Raw genomic sequence first — 12861 nt, 5'->3', positions numbered from 1 at the left:
ACCCCCATTCTGTCAAACCTGCCCACAGGGCCGGATTAAGATGGCCTGGGGCCCCGAGGCTACAGGAAAACATATCTACCAAGTGTACTGAGCATAACATATACATTTGTTAATATTGCATGTTGTCACAATTCTGCAAAGTTTCGCTTTTGGCCAATCAGGGCCCCCCCTGGCAGAAGGGGGCCCCTAGGCTGCAGCCACATCTAGCCTGTGCATTAATCCGAACCTGCATGCCCACCCATCAACTGACATCAGTCAGTGCCAGAGTGGTTAGCGATACAAACCAAACCCACTAAGGTAAAAAGTTTAACGTTCCTGCCCGAGGTAATAGCCATGGATAATGGATCTGACTCAAAGCGCACTTTGTTCCTCAACCTGGATGTGAGGCTAAATATGACTCTTGTCCGCACACATCTTCATATATTTATGATTTTAATTGCTGTTTGACGTGGCACATTTATGAGACCTCCTAAGTAGCATCTGCATGAGACGTGCTATTGGGAGGATCATGTGTTTCCTGTCTGTGCCTTGGCGTCGGCCACATATGCTAGCATTAGCATTTGTGGGCGATGAGAAGGGGTGGGTGTGTGTGTGTGTGTGTGTGTGTGTGTGTGTGCGTGTACGTGTGCGTGTGTGTGTGTGGTCATGGTCAGGTAGGATGGGGTGGGGTTTGCTAAACTGAAACATGCCTTAATAGAAAAAAAACAGGCAGTAGCCTCATAAGACCCTCTACCGATCTTGCACACTCAACTCATTTTTCGATCCATACACACACACACACACACACACACACACACACACACACACACACACACACACACACACACACACACACACACACACACACACACACACACACACACACACACACACACCCCACACACACACCCCACACACACACACACCTCAGTGTGTATAATACGTGAAGCAGCTTGGACAGAATGAGGCAAAGTGTCCACAGTTTGTTTGTGGCGTCTGTTGTGGATCTGTCACCTGAACCAGCTACTCAGAAAATCTGTGCCAGGTTTCCCTTGTCTAGATCAGGGGTTCCCAAGCTTCACCATGATGAGGCCCCCCATATACCGATAGATTCCAGCCAAGGCCCCCCTAACACGGGCCGTGCCACACTATTTTTCTCTGTGCACTCTCCTTCACAACCATAGTCTCAGTTTGTGCGTCAGTGCCCCACTGGGATATATCAAATATAGAATTCAGAGATAAAATAGATTATTATAATAGTTTAGTTGTTATAACAGTTCTCAACTAATGGGAATATTGTTTAGTTTATTTTTTGCATATTTGGTGTACATGAATAATCAATTATTATTATTTTTGCTATACTCTTTCTGTGGCCACCCTAGCACCCCTTCGCGGCCCCCCCACTTTGAAAAACACTGGTCTAGGAAACTGTAAACAACTTACACTACATCATCTGATGGGTCCCCTTTACCTTTCTCTACTTTGCTCTTCATTCCCCTCTCTCTTTGCTTCATTTACTTTCACTCTCACTCTCTCTCTCCCCCCCCCCCCCCCCCCCCCCCCCCCCCCCCCCCCCCCCCCCGCCCCCCCCCCCCCACCCCCCCCCCCCCCCCTCTCTCTCTCTCTCTCTCCCTGTTTTTTCTCTCTAGGCATTCGACTATGAGCAGAAAAAGTTGCTTGCAACCAAAGGTATGTAAACCTACATCCACCACTTCCACAAAACACTTCAAGCAGATCAGCAGTCCTTCCTGTGCCCCACATCTCTCTCTCTCTCTCTCTCTCTCTCTCTCTCTCTCTCTCTCTCTCTCTCTCTCTCTCTCTCTCTCTCTCTCTCTCTCTCGCACACACTCTCTCTCTCTCTCTCTCTCTCTCTCTCTCTCTCTCTCTCTCTCTCTCTCTCTCTCTCTCTCTCTCCTTTAGTCACTCTTTCAGAAAGGCAACACAGGAATACAAATTGGGAAACATGAGATGTTTAGTCTGTTTTTCTAAGCTAAGAATGAGAGACAGCAGCACCACTGGCTTGCCTGGTTCCACTACGGAAAAAAATGTCAAACACATACTGTAGTCTGTCTCCGAGTAGCGTATCATTACACTTCTATTTCGGAAGTGTAAGAAAACCGAGAAACCGGGTCTTAGACGTCTCCCTGTCAGAGGCTGTTGATTGGCCGTGATTGGTGCAGGTTCTTAGAACTCTCTTTGTTGTGGAATTCTAATTGGCTGTGATTGGTCCAGGTTTTAGAACTCTCTTTGTTGTGGATTTCCATTGGGCTCTGAGGACTTGATCTCTAGGTATAGTGGTCAGGACGAAAGGACTCCAGACAGGGCTGCTGACAGCTTTAGCTGGGCCCGTGACAAAGGGGGGTCAAGCGCTATTCAGACATATCGCTATTCAGACACCAGATATGCCGTAGGGTTAGGGTTAGGGTCAGGGTAGCTGCATGCACTCTCCCTAAACTGAAAAAAAAACTGAGCAACGTAGCACAAACCACAGAAAAGATTTCGGTGGGAAACGTGTCGGTATTCAGACAATAGACATCAATGTCTGAATAGCGGCATGTCTGAATAGCGGCATGTAACTGTGGCAAAGTCACGTAAAAGCCCCCACCCAATACATACATTGTAATGGGGTCCCAATTCTGGGCCCCCTGCCAACTGACCTCTTTGTCCCCCTCCGTTGACTTCCCTGTCTCCAGTAAGCCTTTTGTGTATTGGCTGGGCCCATGACAGAGTCATCCAAAAGACCCCAACCAATACATACAATCGACGCTCTAAATCAGTGTTTCTCAACCTTTTTTTAGGCAACTTTTTTAGGCACCCTTTCAATTCATGAAAAATTTCAAGGCACCCCAAACCAACAAGCCGTAACATGGCATCGCATCCGATACCACACAAGCTTAGAAAGGTAGCACATTTGGACACGTCACACGACCTACGTTCAAAGTTGCAGCTGACTGGGACGACCTTTACTTTATTGCGCATAAATGGCAGATGAAAGATTACACTGACTAGCATTAACTTATCAATTTAGACAAATATGTATTATATTACATAATTTATTCATCAGCCACCTTGCCCCGGCACCCCTGTTGAGAAACACTGCTCTAAATGGACAGCTGCCATCTTGCCAAAATGCTGGTGAAAATTCAGTTTGGCTGGTATAAAAGAAAACTTATTAGCCACTTTCTGGTAGTAAGTGTACGGCTAGTGATGAAAAAATAATAATTTACAGCCTTGCATACAATGTAGTGGCATCCCAAATATACACCCCCTTCCCTGGGCCCGCGACCACTGACCTCTTTGTCCCCCTCTGTTGGCTTCCCTGGCCTCCAGTAAGCCTTGTGTGTATGGTGTGTCATTTAACATTGGCGTCGCTGCCTGATGTTGTTGTGGTTTTAGCTTATGGCCTATACAGACCCCCATATGGACTGCGAGGGGCCCTATAGTATTACAGTAATTGCGTTCATTCTTGTGGTAACCACGTGATGATGAGGAACCCTTTCTTTGCATCCTTCTCTTCCCAAAATTCTTTCTAAATTACCTAGAAGAGTTGACAGAGTCCCTCGAAGTTTGCGAGCAGGCCTGGTCTGGTAAATCTGGCATACAGGGCATTTTCCAGGTGTCCTATCAGTCCTCAAGCCTGCAATACTGTTTTTTTCTTATTTTCCTAGAGACTGGCCTCAAATTTAAGGGGGTTTGCACTAGACACCCCCCCCCCCCCCGGACCTTTTTTTTGTTCCCACTCAAGTCCTGTTTGCAACAGTCTGGATGTCTGCAATGGTCTGGATGTCTGCAACAGTCTGGATGTCTGCAACAGTCTGGATGTCTGCAGTGCAGCATCCTGGTAAATTATCACATACTATAGTGGAGACACTGTGGGGACAGCTTGGTCTGTCTGGCTGTCATGTCTTGTCATGTGAGCGGTCATTTCAGTAGCGTGGTACGAGGCCAGCCCCTCAGAGAGCGAGGAAAGGAGTCATTTGTCTAATTAAAGATGGCGAGGGTGGTGGTGTGTGGCGGGGCCCGCCACAGCTTTCTAGCCGAGCGCCAGCGACCACAGCACTTACCACTTCCCCTTGGTACAGGACATGCGTATTGAAAGAAATCCTACTTTTCAACACTGTTGAAAATGAAGACATGTTGGAAACAATATAATGTCCTACAAACCCAAACTATGTACATATTTTGTCAAATTGAGTTTAGACTGGAAATGACTCCATGACAACTCCACAATCAATCAAAACGACTATTACATGTATAGCATGTTTTACTGAAAAGTGATAATGCGTGGTTTGCTGTCTATTGATGGTATGTGTGGTTCTATGCAGGGCTCTAAATTAACACCAACCAACCAGCCAAATGCTGGTGAAATTTCAGTTTGGCTGCTAGAAAAGACCAACATGCGTACTAGCCACTTTGACCCACTAGTTTGGCTTGCAAGACTAGTATCTGCTAGTCATTTTGGCTGGTGATGAGAAAAGTTAATTTAGAGCCCTGATCAATCACTATGATGACCAAAATCAGATTTTTATACCAGTGACTTGTTCGCTTTTTTTCTTTTTGTTTGTTTGCTCGTTTGTTTGTTTTTTTGTTTTGCGTCGGCGAAAAGCTAATTTAGAGCCCTGGCTCTATATATGAAGCTCCTGATCAATCACTATGACCAAAATCAGATTTTTATACCAGTGAGTCAGTGACTAAATTACTTTTTTCTGTTTGTTTGCTTGTTTGTTTGTTTGTTTGTTTTGCGTGGGCAGCCATGTTGAAGAAGCCGGTGGTGACGGAGGTGCGGACCCCCACCAACACCTGGAGTGGCCTGGGCTTCTCCAAGTCCATGCCGGCCGAGACCATCAAGGAGCTGCGCAGGGCCAACCACGTCCCCTACAAGCCCACCATGTGCACCACCTACGAGGTAACATCCTCCCTCATTATTATTATACGTAATATATAAGGTAGCATGTCATTTTTCCGACGCCTCTTTGGTCCGACGCGTCAATATTCCGAAAATTTCCCATTGATCCTACAGCCCACTAACTCAAAATAATTGAATTAAACCCTTTGCTCCGACCGCTCAATGTTCCGACCAATAGCTGTTTGAGGTTGGTCATTATCCCAGGTCGTATGTCCTGCTTTTCCCGGTGCCAAGCTTCAGCTGCATGCGCTGCGACGAGCACATAGATGCCGTCTGAGTCGGTCTAGCTGTGCCCTTACCAAAACCACCCCTAAACATAACCTGTCATTAATGCAATGTTGCCAAGTTTTACAATTGTGCCCTACCCAAAACCATTCCTAACCCTAACCTGTCAGTAGGCTATTGCAATGTTTCTGAGTTTTAAATTTGTGCCTTGACCAAAACTTTCCCTAAACCTAACCTGTCACAGACAGCTGCATGACCACTGTGCAGGCTGTCAGAGATGATGGTGATCTAAAGCAGATTTTGGTCGGAACATTGCATTGTCGGGACAAAGGGTTTCATTTTATTGCTAAAAAGTTATCTGAGACTAAGTGCTGTAGGATCAATGGGAAATGTTCGGAACATTGACGCATCGGATCAATGGTGCGTCGGAAAAACGAGCAGACCCCATATATAATGTATATCTCATCCAAAGTCACTCACAAATGTTATAGGCTGTTGGTTACAGTCCCCGGAGCAATGTGGGGTTAGGTGCCTTGCTCAAGGGCACTTCAGCCATGGTGTAGGGCAGGGTTTCCCAAACTGTGGTGCGTGCATCCCTGGGGGTGCGTGGCCTGCCACAAGGGGGTGCGCGAGCTGAATTGAGCAATGGCGGATATATGTGTTTCTACACAACATTAATGAAAATTAAGTAGGCCTAATTTTTATTTGTATAGTGAATTGCATGATTGAAGAAACATCAAGTCTATTGGAAATGAGGATTCCCCAAATGACTCTGCATAATATGCAATGATTTGTGCAGTGAACCCATATTTGAGTGGCCATCAGCACACCAAAACATTCGCTTAGGGGGTGCGCAAACCACATTGAAATGTACAAGGGAACCGCTGGTGTAGGGAATGGTAAGGGCAGGATACAAGCCCACCATGAGCACCACCTACGAGATAACATCCTCCCTCATTATTATTATACGTATTATATAATGTATATCTCACCCAAAGTGACTCACAAATGTTATAGGCTATTGGTTACAGTCCCCGGAGCAATGTGGGGTTAGGTGCCTTGCTCAAGGGCACTTCAGTCATGGTGTAGGGCAGTGGTTCTTAACCTGGGGTGCCTGGGCATGCGCCAGAGATTTCAGGGGGTGCACAGAATTTTGTTTGTGTTGAGGTTGTGACCAAAATTCTGCTTCCAAACATTATAATTAGACCAAATTAAGACCAAAATTAAACATGTTTTCGTCCCCATGTAAATTCATTAAAGTATTGATTAATGTCTTAAGTAAGAATCATTGTAATTGATCACTTAAATCATTTTGTTTTGGTGCGTATACAAGGGTAGACATTTGAGATGGGGGTGCGCGGTTTGTCTTGGGAACAGCTAAGGGGGTGCGTTCAGAAAAAAAGGTTAAGAACCACTGGTGTAGGGAATGGTAAGGGCAGGATACAAGCCCACCATGAGCACCACCTTTGAGGTAACTTCCTCCCTCATTACATTATTACATTATTACACTTAGTTGACGCTTTCTCATCCAAAGTGACTCACAGATATTATAGGCTATGGTTAATTACTCACAGATATTATAGGCTATGGTTAATTACTCACAGATATTATAGGCTATGGTTAATTACTCACAGATATTATAGGCTATTGTTAATTACTCACAGATATTATAGGCTATCGTTAATTACTCACAGATATTATAGGCTATGGTTAATTACTCACAGATATTATAGGCTATGGTTAATTACTCACAGATATTATAGGCTATTGTTAATTACTCACAGATATTATAGGCTATCGTTAATTACTCACAGATATTATAGGCTATTGTTAATTACTCACAGATATTATAGGCTATCGTTAATTACTCACAGATATTATAGGCTATCGTTAATTACTCACAGATATTATAGGCTATTGCTAATTACTCACAGATATTATAGGCTATGGTTAATTACTCACAGATATTATAGGCTATCGTTAATTACTCACAGATATTATAGGCTATGGTTAATTACTCACAGATATTATAGGCTATCGTTAATTGCTTGTTAATTATCGCTAACAAGTAAAACATTTCTGTGCAGTCCAATCACTAGCTGAATATCCGTAATTACTTGTTAATTATCGCTAACAAGTAAAACATTTCTGTGCAGTCCAATCACTAGCTGAATATCCACAAATGCGCAAAAAGCCCGCCATGACCAAAGCCACGCCCCCCACACAGACCGACAAATTAGTGACTAGAAAAACACTCTGCTATATTTCTAAATATCGTTTAAATATCGCTATCGAGGTATTGCATGCTGTTATCGAATATCATTTTTTTTCCTGATATCGTGCAGTCCTAGCCAGGCCGTGCCCTCCTAGTGACGCAACAGCTTCAGCGTTGCTACCAGTCAGGACAAGAGCAATGCAAGTACTTTCTGAGTTCCCGCAAGTACGGGAACTCCTCCCACTTTGTTGGGAAGCAAACAATTATTAGCAAACCAAGGGAGGCCATTTGGGAAATGTCGTTTGGGAAACGTTAATTGTTTTGCTCTTGGTCAGACCAAGTCTCGAAGAGATTTGAAAGTCGATTATAATCAGGCTAGTGCAGCCCTACCATAAGCCCAACATGTGCACCTCGTATGAGGCAGGCTAACAACCCCCACCAGCCAAGCTAACAGGGAGTCAGGGCACCTGAAAAAGTATTTTTACAGACATACTGTATATGTAGACCGTGTCTGGCTTTCTCTTGACCTCCCTGAAATGTGTTTCTGCAGGTTGGCGTGCCCTGCCCGTTAGTCGAAATAACAAGTGTAGCTGCATGGGAGTCTCACACCTCTTAGCATACGTAGCATAGTTGTGACTTCCTTCCTTCCTTTCCTCCGATTATTATAATACCTCCATGGTCTGTTGGCCATCTGGGTTTTACTCAGGAATATTACGGCTTCAGCATTTTTTATTTATTTTTTATTTTTTTTGCTTGGACTGGTGGAGTACGCTGCTGTGAGAACACATGTGCATCAATCTTGTTTTTTTCCCTTGTCCATAATTTCTGGTTCCATTTTATATTGTTTCAAAGCATGACATTCTCACATCCTGAAAGGCTGACCACTGGTCACGCCTGGGCACTGCACCAGGCAGATGCCATGGTAACCGTAGCCAACCAACCAACCAACCGAACCAAGACAGTGCAAAAGCACTCATACGCTCCCATGGAAAAACAAAAACAAACAAATAAATGTTTCAATTGTGACTTCTTGGGCATGCGTGCCACAATATTTTGTGTGTTGGCAGACTTCCTTGGATTGTTCCAGCACTTAGAGCTTAGTTGGATGTGGGTGCATTGCTTCAGCCATCTACAAATTGCGCAGTGGCCCCAAGAATGTCATTGTAGGCTGTGTGGTTCAAAGCGTGGCATAGTTATGACAGTCTCACGTCCTTCAAAACTGACCACTGACCACTGTCCTAGTAGGCAGGCGGTGCCATGGTTACAGTAGCTTGTGTAACCAAGAGGAAGCCTGCCACACCGGTATTGTCCCATTCAAATCGCTTTGAGTTGCAGAGGTGTCAAAAGTAGGAGTAGAAATACAAAAACAGCCAGGGGGGGGCGCTGTGGCGCAGAGCGCTAAGCCCCCCACATTTGGGCTTGCATGCCCACGGGGACCCCCGTTCGAGTCCGGCTGGGGTCATTTCCTGATCCCACCCCGTCTCTCTGTCCCACTTGCTTCCTGTCACCATCTCAGACTGTCCTATCAAATAAAGGCATAAAAACCCCCTAAAAATATATTTATAAAAAAAAAGAAATACAAAAACAGCTTCCTTCCAACACAGATGACTTCACCGCTTACTGACCTACAGTTACTATAGACTACAGTACCTGTCTGACGATCAGTTGATTCTGCACTGGTTGGATCAAATATGTGGTGTTTTTTTGTTTTAGGTTTCTAGGTTTTTTGTCAGTAACAACACAGTCTATCAACCCCATTAGGTACAATGGAATAACTGGTATAACAATTGTGTTATAATTTATTATTATATAATTTATATAATATCATGTGCTTATGTACTTGCACCATGAATTTAATTCTATTTGTACTTTTTACCCCTCTGAGCATCCTCCCAAAGCAATAGCACCCATATGTTACATTACATTGCATTTGGCAGACGCTTTATAACCAAAGCGACTTTCAAAAGAGGACATAATCAAGCCAACATCACAAGCAAATACAAAGTGCACAGGAGATATACAGAACAACAAGTGCAGTTGCAAAGAGGGGTACGTTTTTTTTTATTATTATTATTTTATTTTTATTTTTTTATTTTATTATTTTTTTTAAATATAAGGAGTAACTAACGAGTACACACACACACAAACACACACTCACAAACTAAACTAAACTAAACTAAACATCATGTCAGGAGTCTGCCCTGGGGCAAGGTTGTTGCCCTTGGGGCAAAGGCATATGTTAAGTAAGGGTTAACGTTCGGCGAGAAGGTCGCTACCGTGGAATAGCAGCACGACAGAGAGAATCTTTAGACCCCGACGCGGAGCGGAGGGGTCTTGTTCTCTCTGAAGTGCTGCTATTCCACAAAGCGACCGACTCGCCGAAAGTTAACCCGCTTATTATATGGATATACTTAAATGATTCACACATGGCGGGGACATTTCTTTAGACCTATTTAATGTTAAGATTGTTGCTGCGCAAAACAAAACAGTGTCGTTGTGGAACACCGCTAGGCAACAGCTAGGTAGGCTAGCCAGGACAACAGGTGTTGTCTATCACAGCAGCTGATTAGAGTGCATTGACAATTTACTCTCAATGTTAGAGTGACAAAAGACCGGACCCCCTGCGGAGTGATATGAAACATTCGCTTTAGCCACTGACTTGTATACAAGCCAGTGGCTTTAGCAGTGAACGTCTTGTTGCCATTGACAGCGGTAGCCAGGACAACGCTGTCTATCACAGCAGCTGATTAAGTCTTGTTGAAAAGTCGCTTTAGCAGTGAAAAGTCTTGTTGTTGCCATTGACAGTGGTCTGTTATAGACCAACCCGTCCGTTATCGAAAAATAACAGACGTCCGAACGTTGGGGAGCCCCGTTGAAATGAATGGAGCATTCGACAGATGACGTCACAACCATATAATAAAGTGTGTTAAACTTCAATTTTTAGCCATTTCAACAGTACTGTACAAATATAGCTGTTGGAAGTGTTTTGTTTTGCTTTTACGTGCCCTTGGTCCTCTTTAAGCAGTGGCGTCTGGACTTGTCTGTGGTGTTAAATCATAGGATATCAATGACAGCCTCACCTCCTATTAAACTAACCACTGCGCTGGGCAGCAGTGCACCAGGCAAGGCCGGTCACCATGGTAACAGTGCCCCGTGTGTTCCGTCGCTAGGGATCGCCACTGTCGCTGTCCCGTTCCAACAGCCGAGAGGGCTTGGGAAACGGCAGTGACTCGGACAACTGGCGGGATCGCAACGGAACCGCCCCGGGGAACGGAGCCGGACTCTCCACACACAGCGAGTTCCCGTCCTCCATCAGCCCAAAAAGGAAGCCGACCAAGACAGGTAAGAGTCAGCTGACTGTTCTAACTAGCCCCACAGGTCAAATCATTCATTTTGAATTACTTTGTAATTTTCGAATGGTCTGATTACGCTTCTCTGGGGAGGGTTTAGTCGTCCTCCAGACGGCCGGCCAAGATGCGAACGTACGCACTTGGGCGCATAATAACATACGTGGTGAACGCCAAACTGTCAGCGATTGGTCACCTCACCACTCATTTAAAACCAGAACTGAGATCACTCCTCCCACCCAGGTGCTCTAGTCTAGGGCATCGAGGATCCAGACCAAAAGCAATACCAGGCTATCACAGAACACCAGAACACATGTAACAGCCAAGCTCACAGTAACAGCCAGAACACATGTAACACCAGAAAATGTGTACAGAAGCGGTGGGGAACCTCTGTCTCATTTGCGGCCCTTGAGGTTGTTTAATCCGGCCCCCGATATGATTTTAATGTTATGTAGCTTCACAAGAAATATGACATATTTTGTAAAGGAACATTACATTAGAAATTACATTTGCAATACAATTAAGTTATATTCAGGGGTCCTACAGAAGGTGGGGACTGTTTTAAAGGTAGCTACCTTCAATATAGGCCTAAAGTACAGGGGGAAATCCTGGTTTGTGTTCATAATACGGCCCTCGGAGGACTTTTATGGCCCTCGGATGAATTTGAAGTGGCTCCTCGAATGAAAAAGGTTCCCCAGCCCTGGTGAAAGTGAAAGCGAAAGCCCGTTGGGAAACTCCCATTGTCATTGTGACACAGCACACAAGTGAACACTGCACACTGCACACAACGAAATTGCATTTATGCCTCACCCGTGCAAGGGGGCAGCCCTCAGTGGCGCCCCATGGGGGGGAACGGTACCATGCTCAGGGTACCTCAGTCATGGAGGAGGATGGGGGAGAGCACTTACGTAACAATGGAACACATGTAACACTAGACCAAATATAAAACACACACACACACACACACACACACACACACACACACACACACACACACACACACACACACACACACACACACACACACACACACACACACACACACACACACACACACACACACACACACACACGTGTCCGTACCATATGTATGTACACATCAGCTCATACACATACATATAGTACATGCACATGTACATGGGTGCGCGCACACACACACACATCAGTCTCTCTCTCTCTCTCTCTCTCTCTCTCTCTCTCTCTCTCTCTCTCTCTCTCTCTCTCTCTCTCTCTCTCTTTCTCTCTATTTCACTGTCAGCAGGAAATCCCAGAATCTGTGGGATGCTTTGGATGCCTGTGTTTTTGGAGTGGGGTGTGTGTGTGCGTGAGAATGTGTATGTGTCTGTGTGTGTGCGTGTGTGTGTGTGTGTGTGCGTCTGTGTGTGTGCGTGTGCGTGTGCGTGTCTGTGCGTGTCTGTGCGTGTGTGTGCTTGTGCCTGTGTGTGTGTGTGTGCGTCTGTGTGTGTGCGTCTGTGTGTGCGTGTGCGTGTGTGTGTGTGTGTGTGTGTGTGTGTGTGTTTGGAGTAGGTTTTGTGAAATGCCTTCCTGCATATGAAATGAAACAGGCCAGCTTGCAGCATGTCAGGCCAGAACGTACAGTACTCCCGCTTCTTACAGCGATGGTCATCCCTTGGGGTCAGGCTGTGTGTGTGTCTGTGTCTGTGTGTGTGTGTGTGTGTGTGTGTGTGTGTGTGTGTGTGTGTGTGTGTGTGTGTGTGTGTGTGTGTGTGTGTGTGTGTGTGTGTGTGTGTGTGTGTGTGTATGTGCGTGCGTGTGTGCCTGTGTGTGTGTGCGTGTGTGTGTGGGTGCGTGTGTGCGTGTGCGTGTGTGTGCGTGTGTGTGTGTGTGTGTGTGTAACTGTGTGTCTGTGTGTGTGTGTGTGTGTGTGTGTGTGTGTGTGTGTGTGTGTGTGTGTGTGTGTGTGTGTGTGTGTGTGTGTGTGTGTGTGTGTGTGTGTGTGTGTGCGTGTGTGTATTTGAGCATTTTCAGATATCACTAAGTTAGGTCTTATCTTCCCTCCCTTCTGCTGATGCGTCACTTTGTGTTTTGGTGTGCAATGCTGTGAGTTTTACATTGCTATGGTACGTCCCTAGCAGGGCATGACATTACAGTAACTTTTTCACCCACCGGCCATGATGGCTAGTGGTTTTCCCGAGTCACTAGCCATTCAGGTATTCCACTAGCCACAG

At 45.3% G+C, this 12861-nt stretch overlaps 1 protein-coding gene across 1 annotated transcript in view; it reads left to right on the top strand.

Annotated features, from left to right (window-relative positions):
• LOC134466905 (protein bicaudal C homolog 1-like) overlaps nt 1-12861 on the top strand; it is a 254885-nt gene that overhangs the window by 220144 nt on the left and 21880 nt on the right. The window contains exons 16-18 of the mRNA XM_063220805.1: nt 1629-1668; nt 4731-4885; nt 10496-10667. Coding sequence (XP_063076875.1) covers nt 1629-1668; nt 4731-4885; nt 10496-10667 — 367 coding nt within the window. The remainder of the gene's footprint in view (nt 1-1628; nt 1669-4730; nt 4886-10495; nt 10668-12861) is intronic.

Source organism: Engraulis encrasicolus, chromosome 17 (genome assembly GCF_034702125.1).
Source record: "Engraulis encrasicolus isolate BLACKSEA-1 chromosome 17, IST_EnEncr_1.0, whole genome shotgun sequence".
Taxonomy (NCBI): domain Eukaryota; kingdom Metazoa; phylum Chordata; class Actinopteri; order Clupeiformes; family Engraulidae; genus Engraulis; species Engraulis encrasicolus.
The sequence above is the reverse complement of the archived record's forward strand: the minus strand, read 5'-3'. Positions and strand labels throughout refer to the sequence as shown.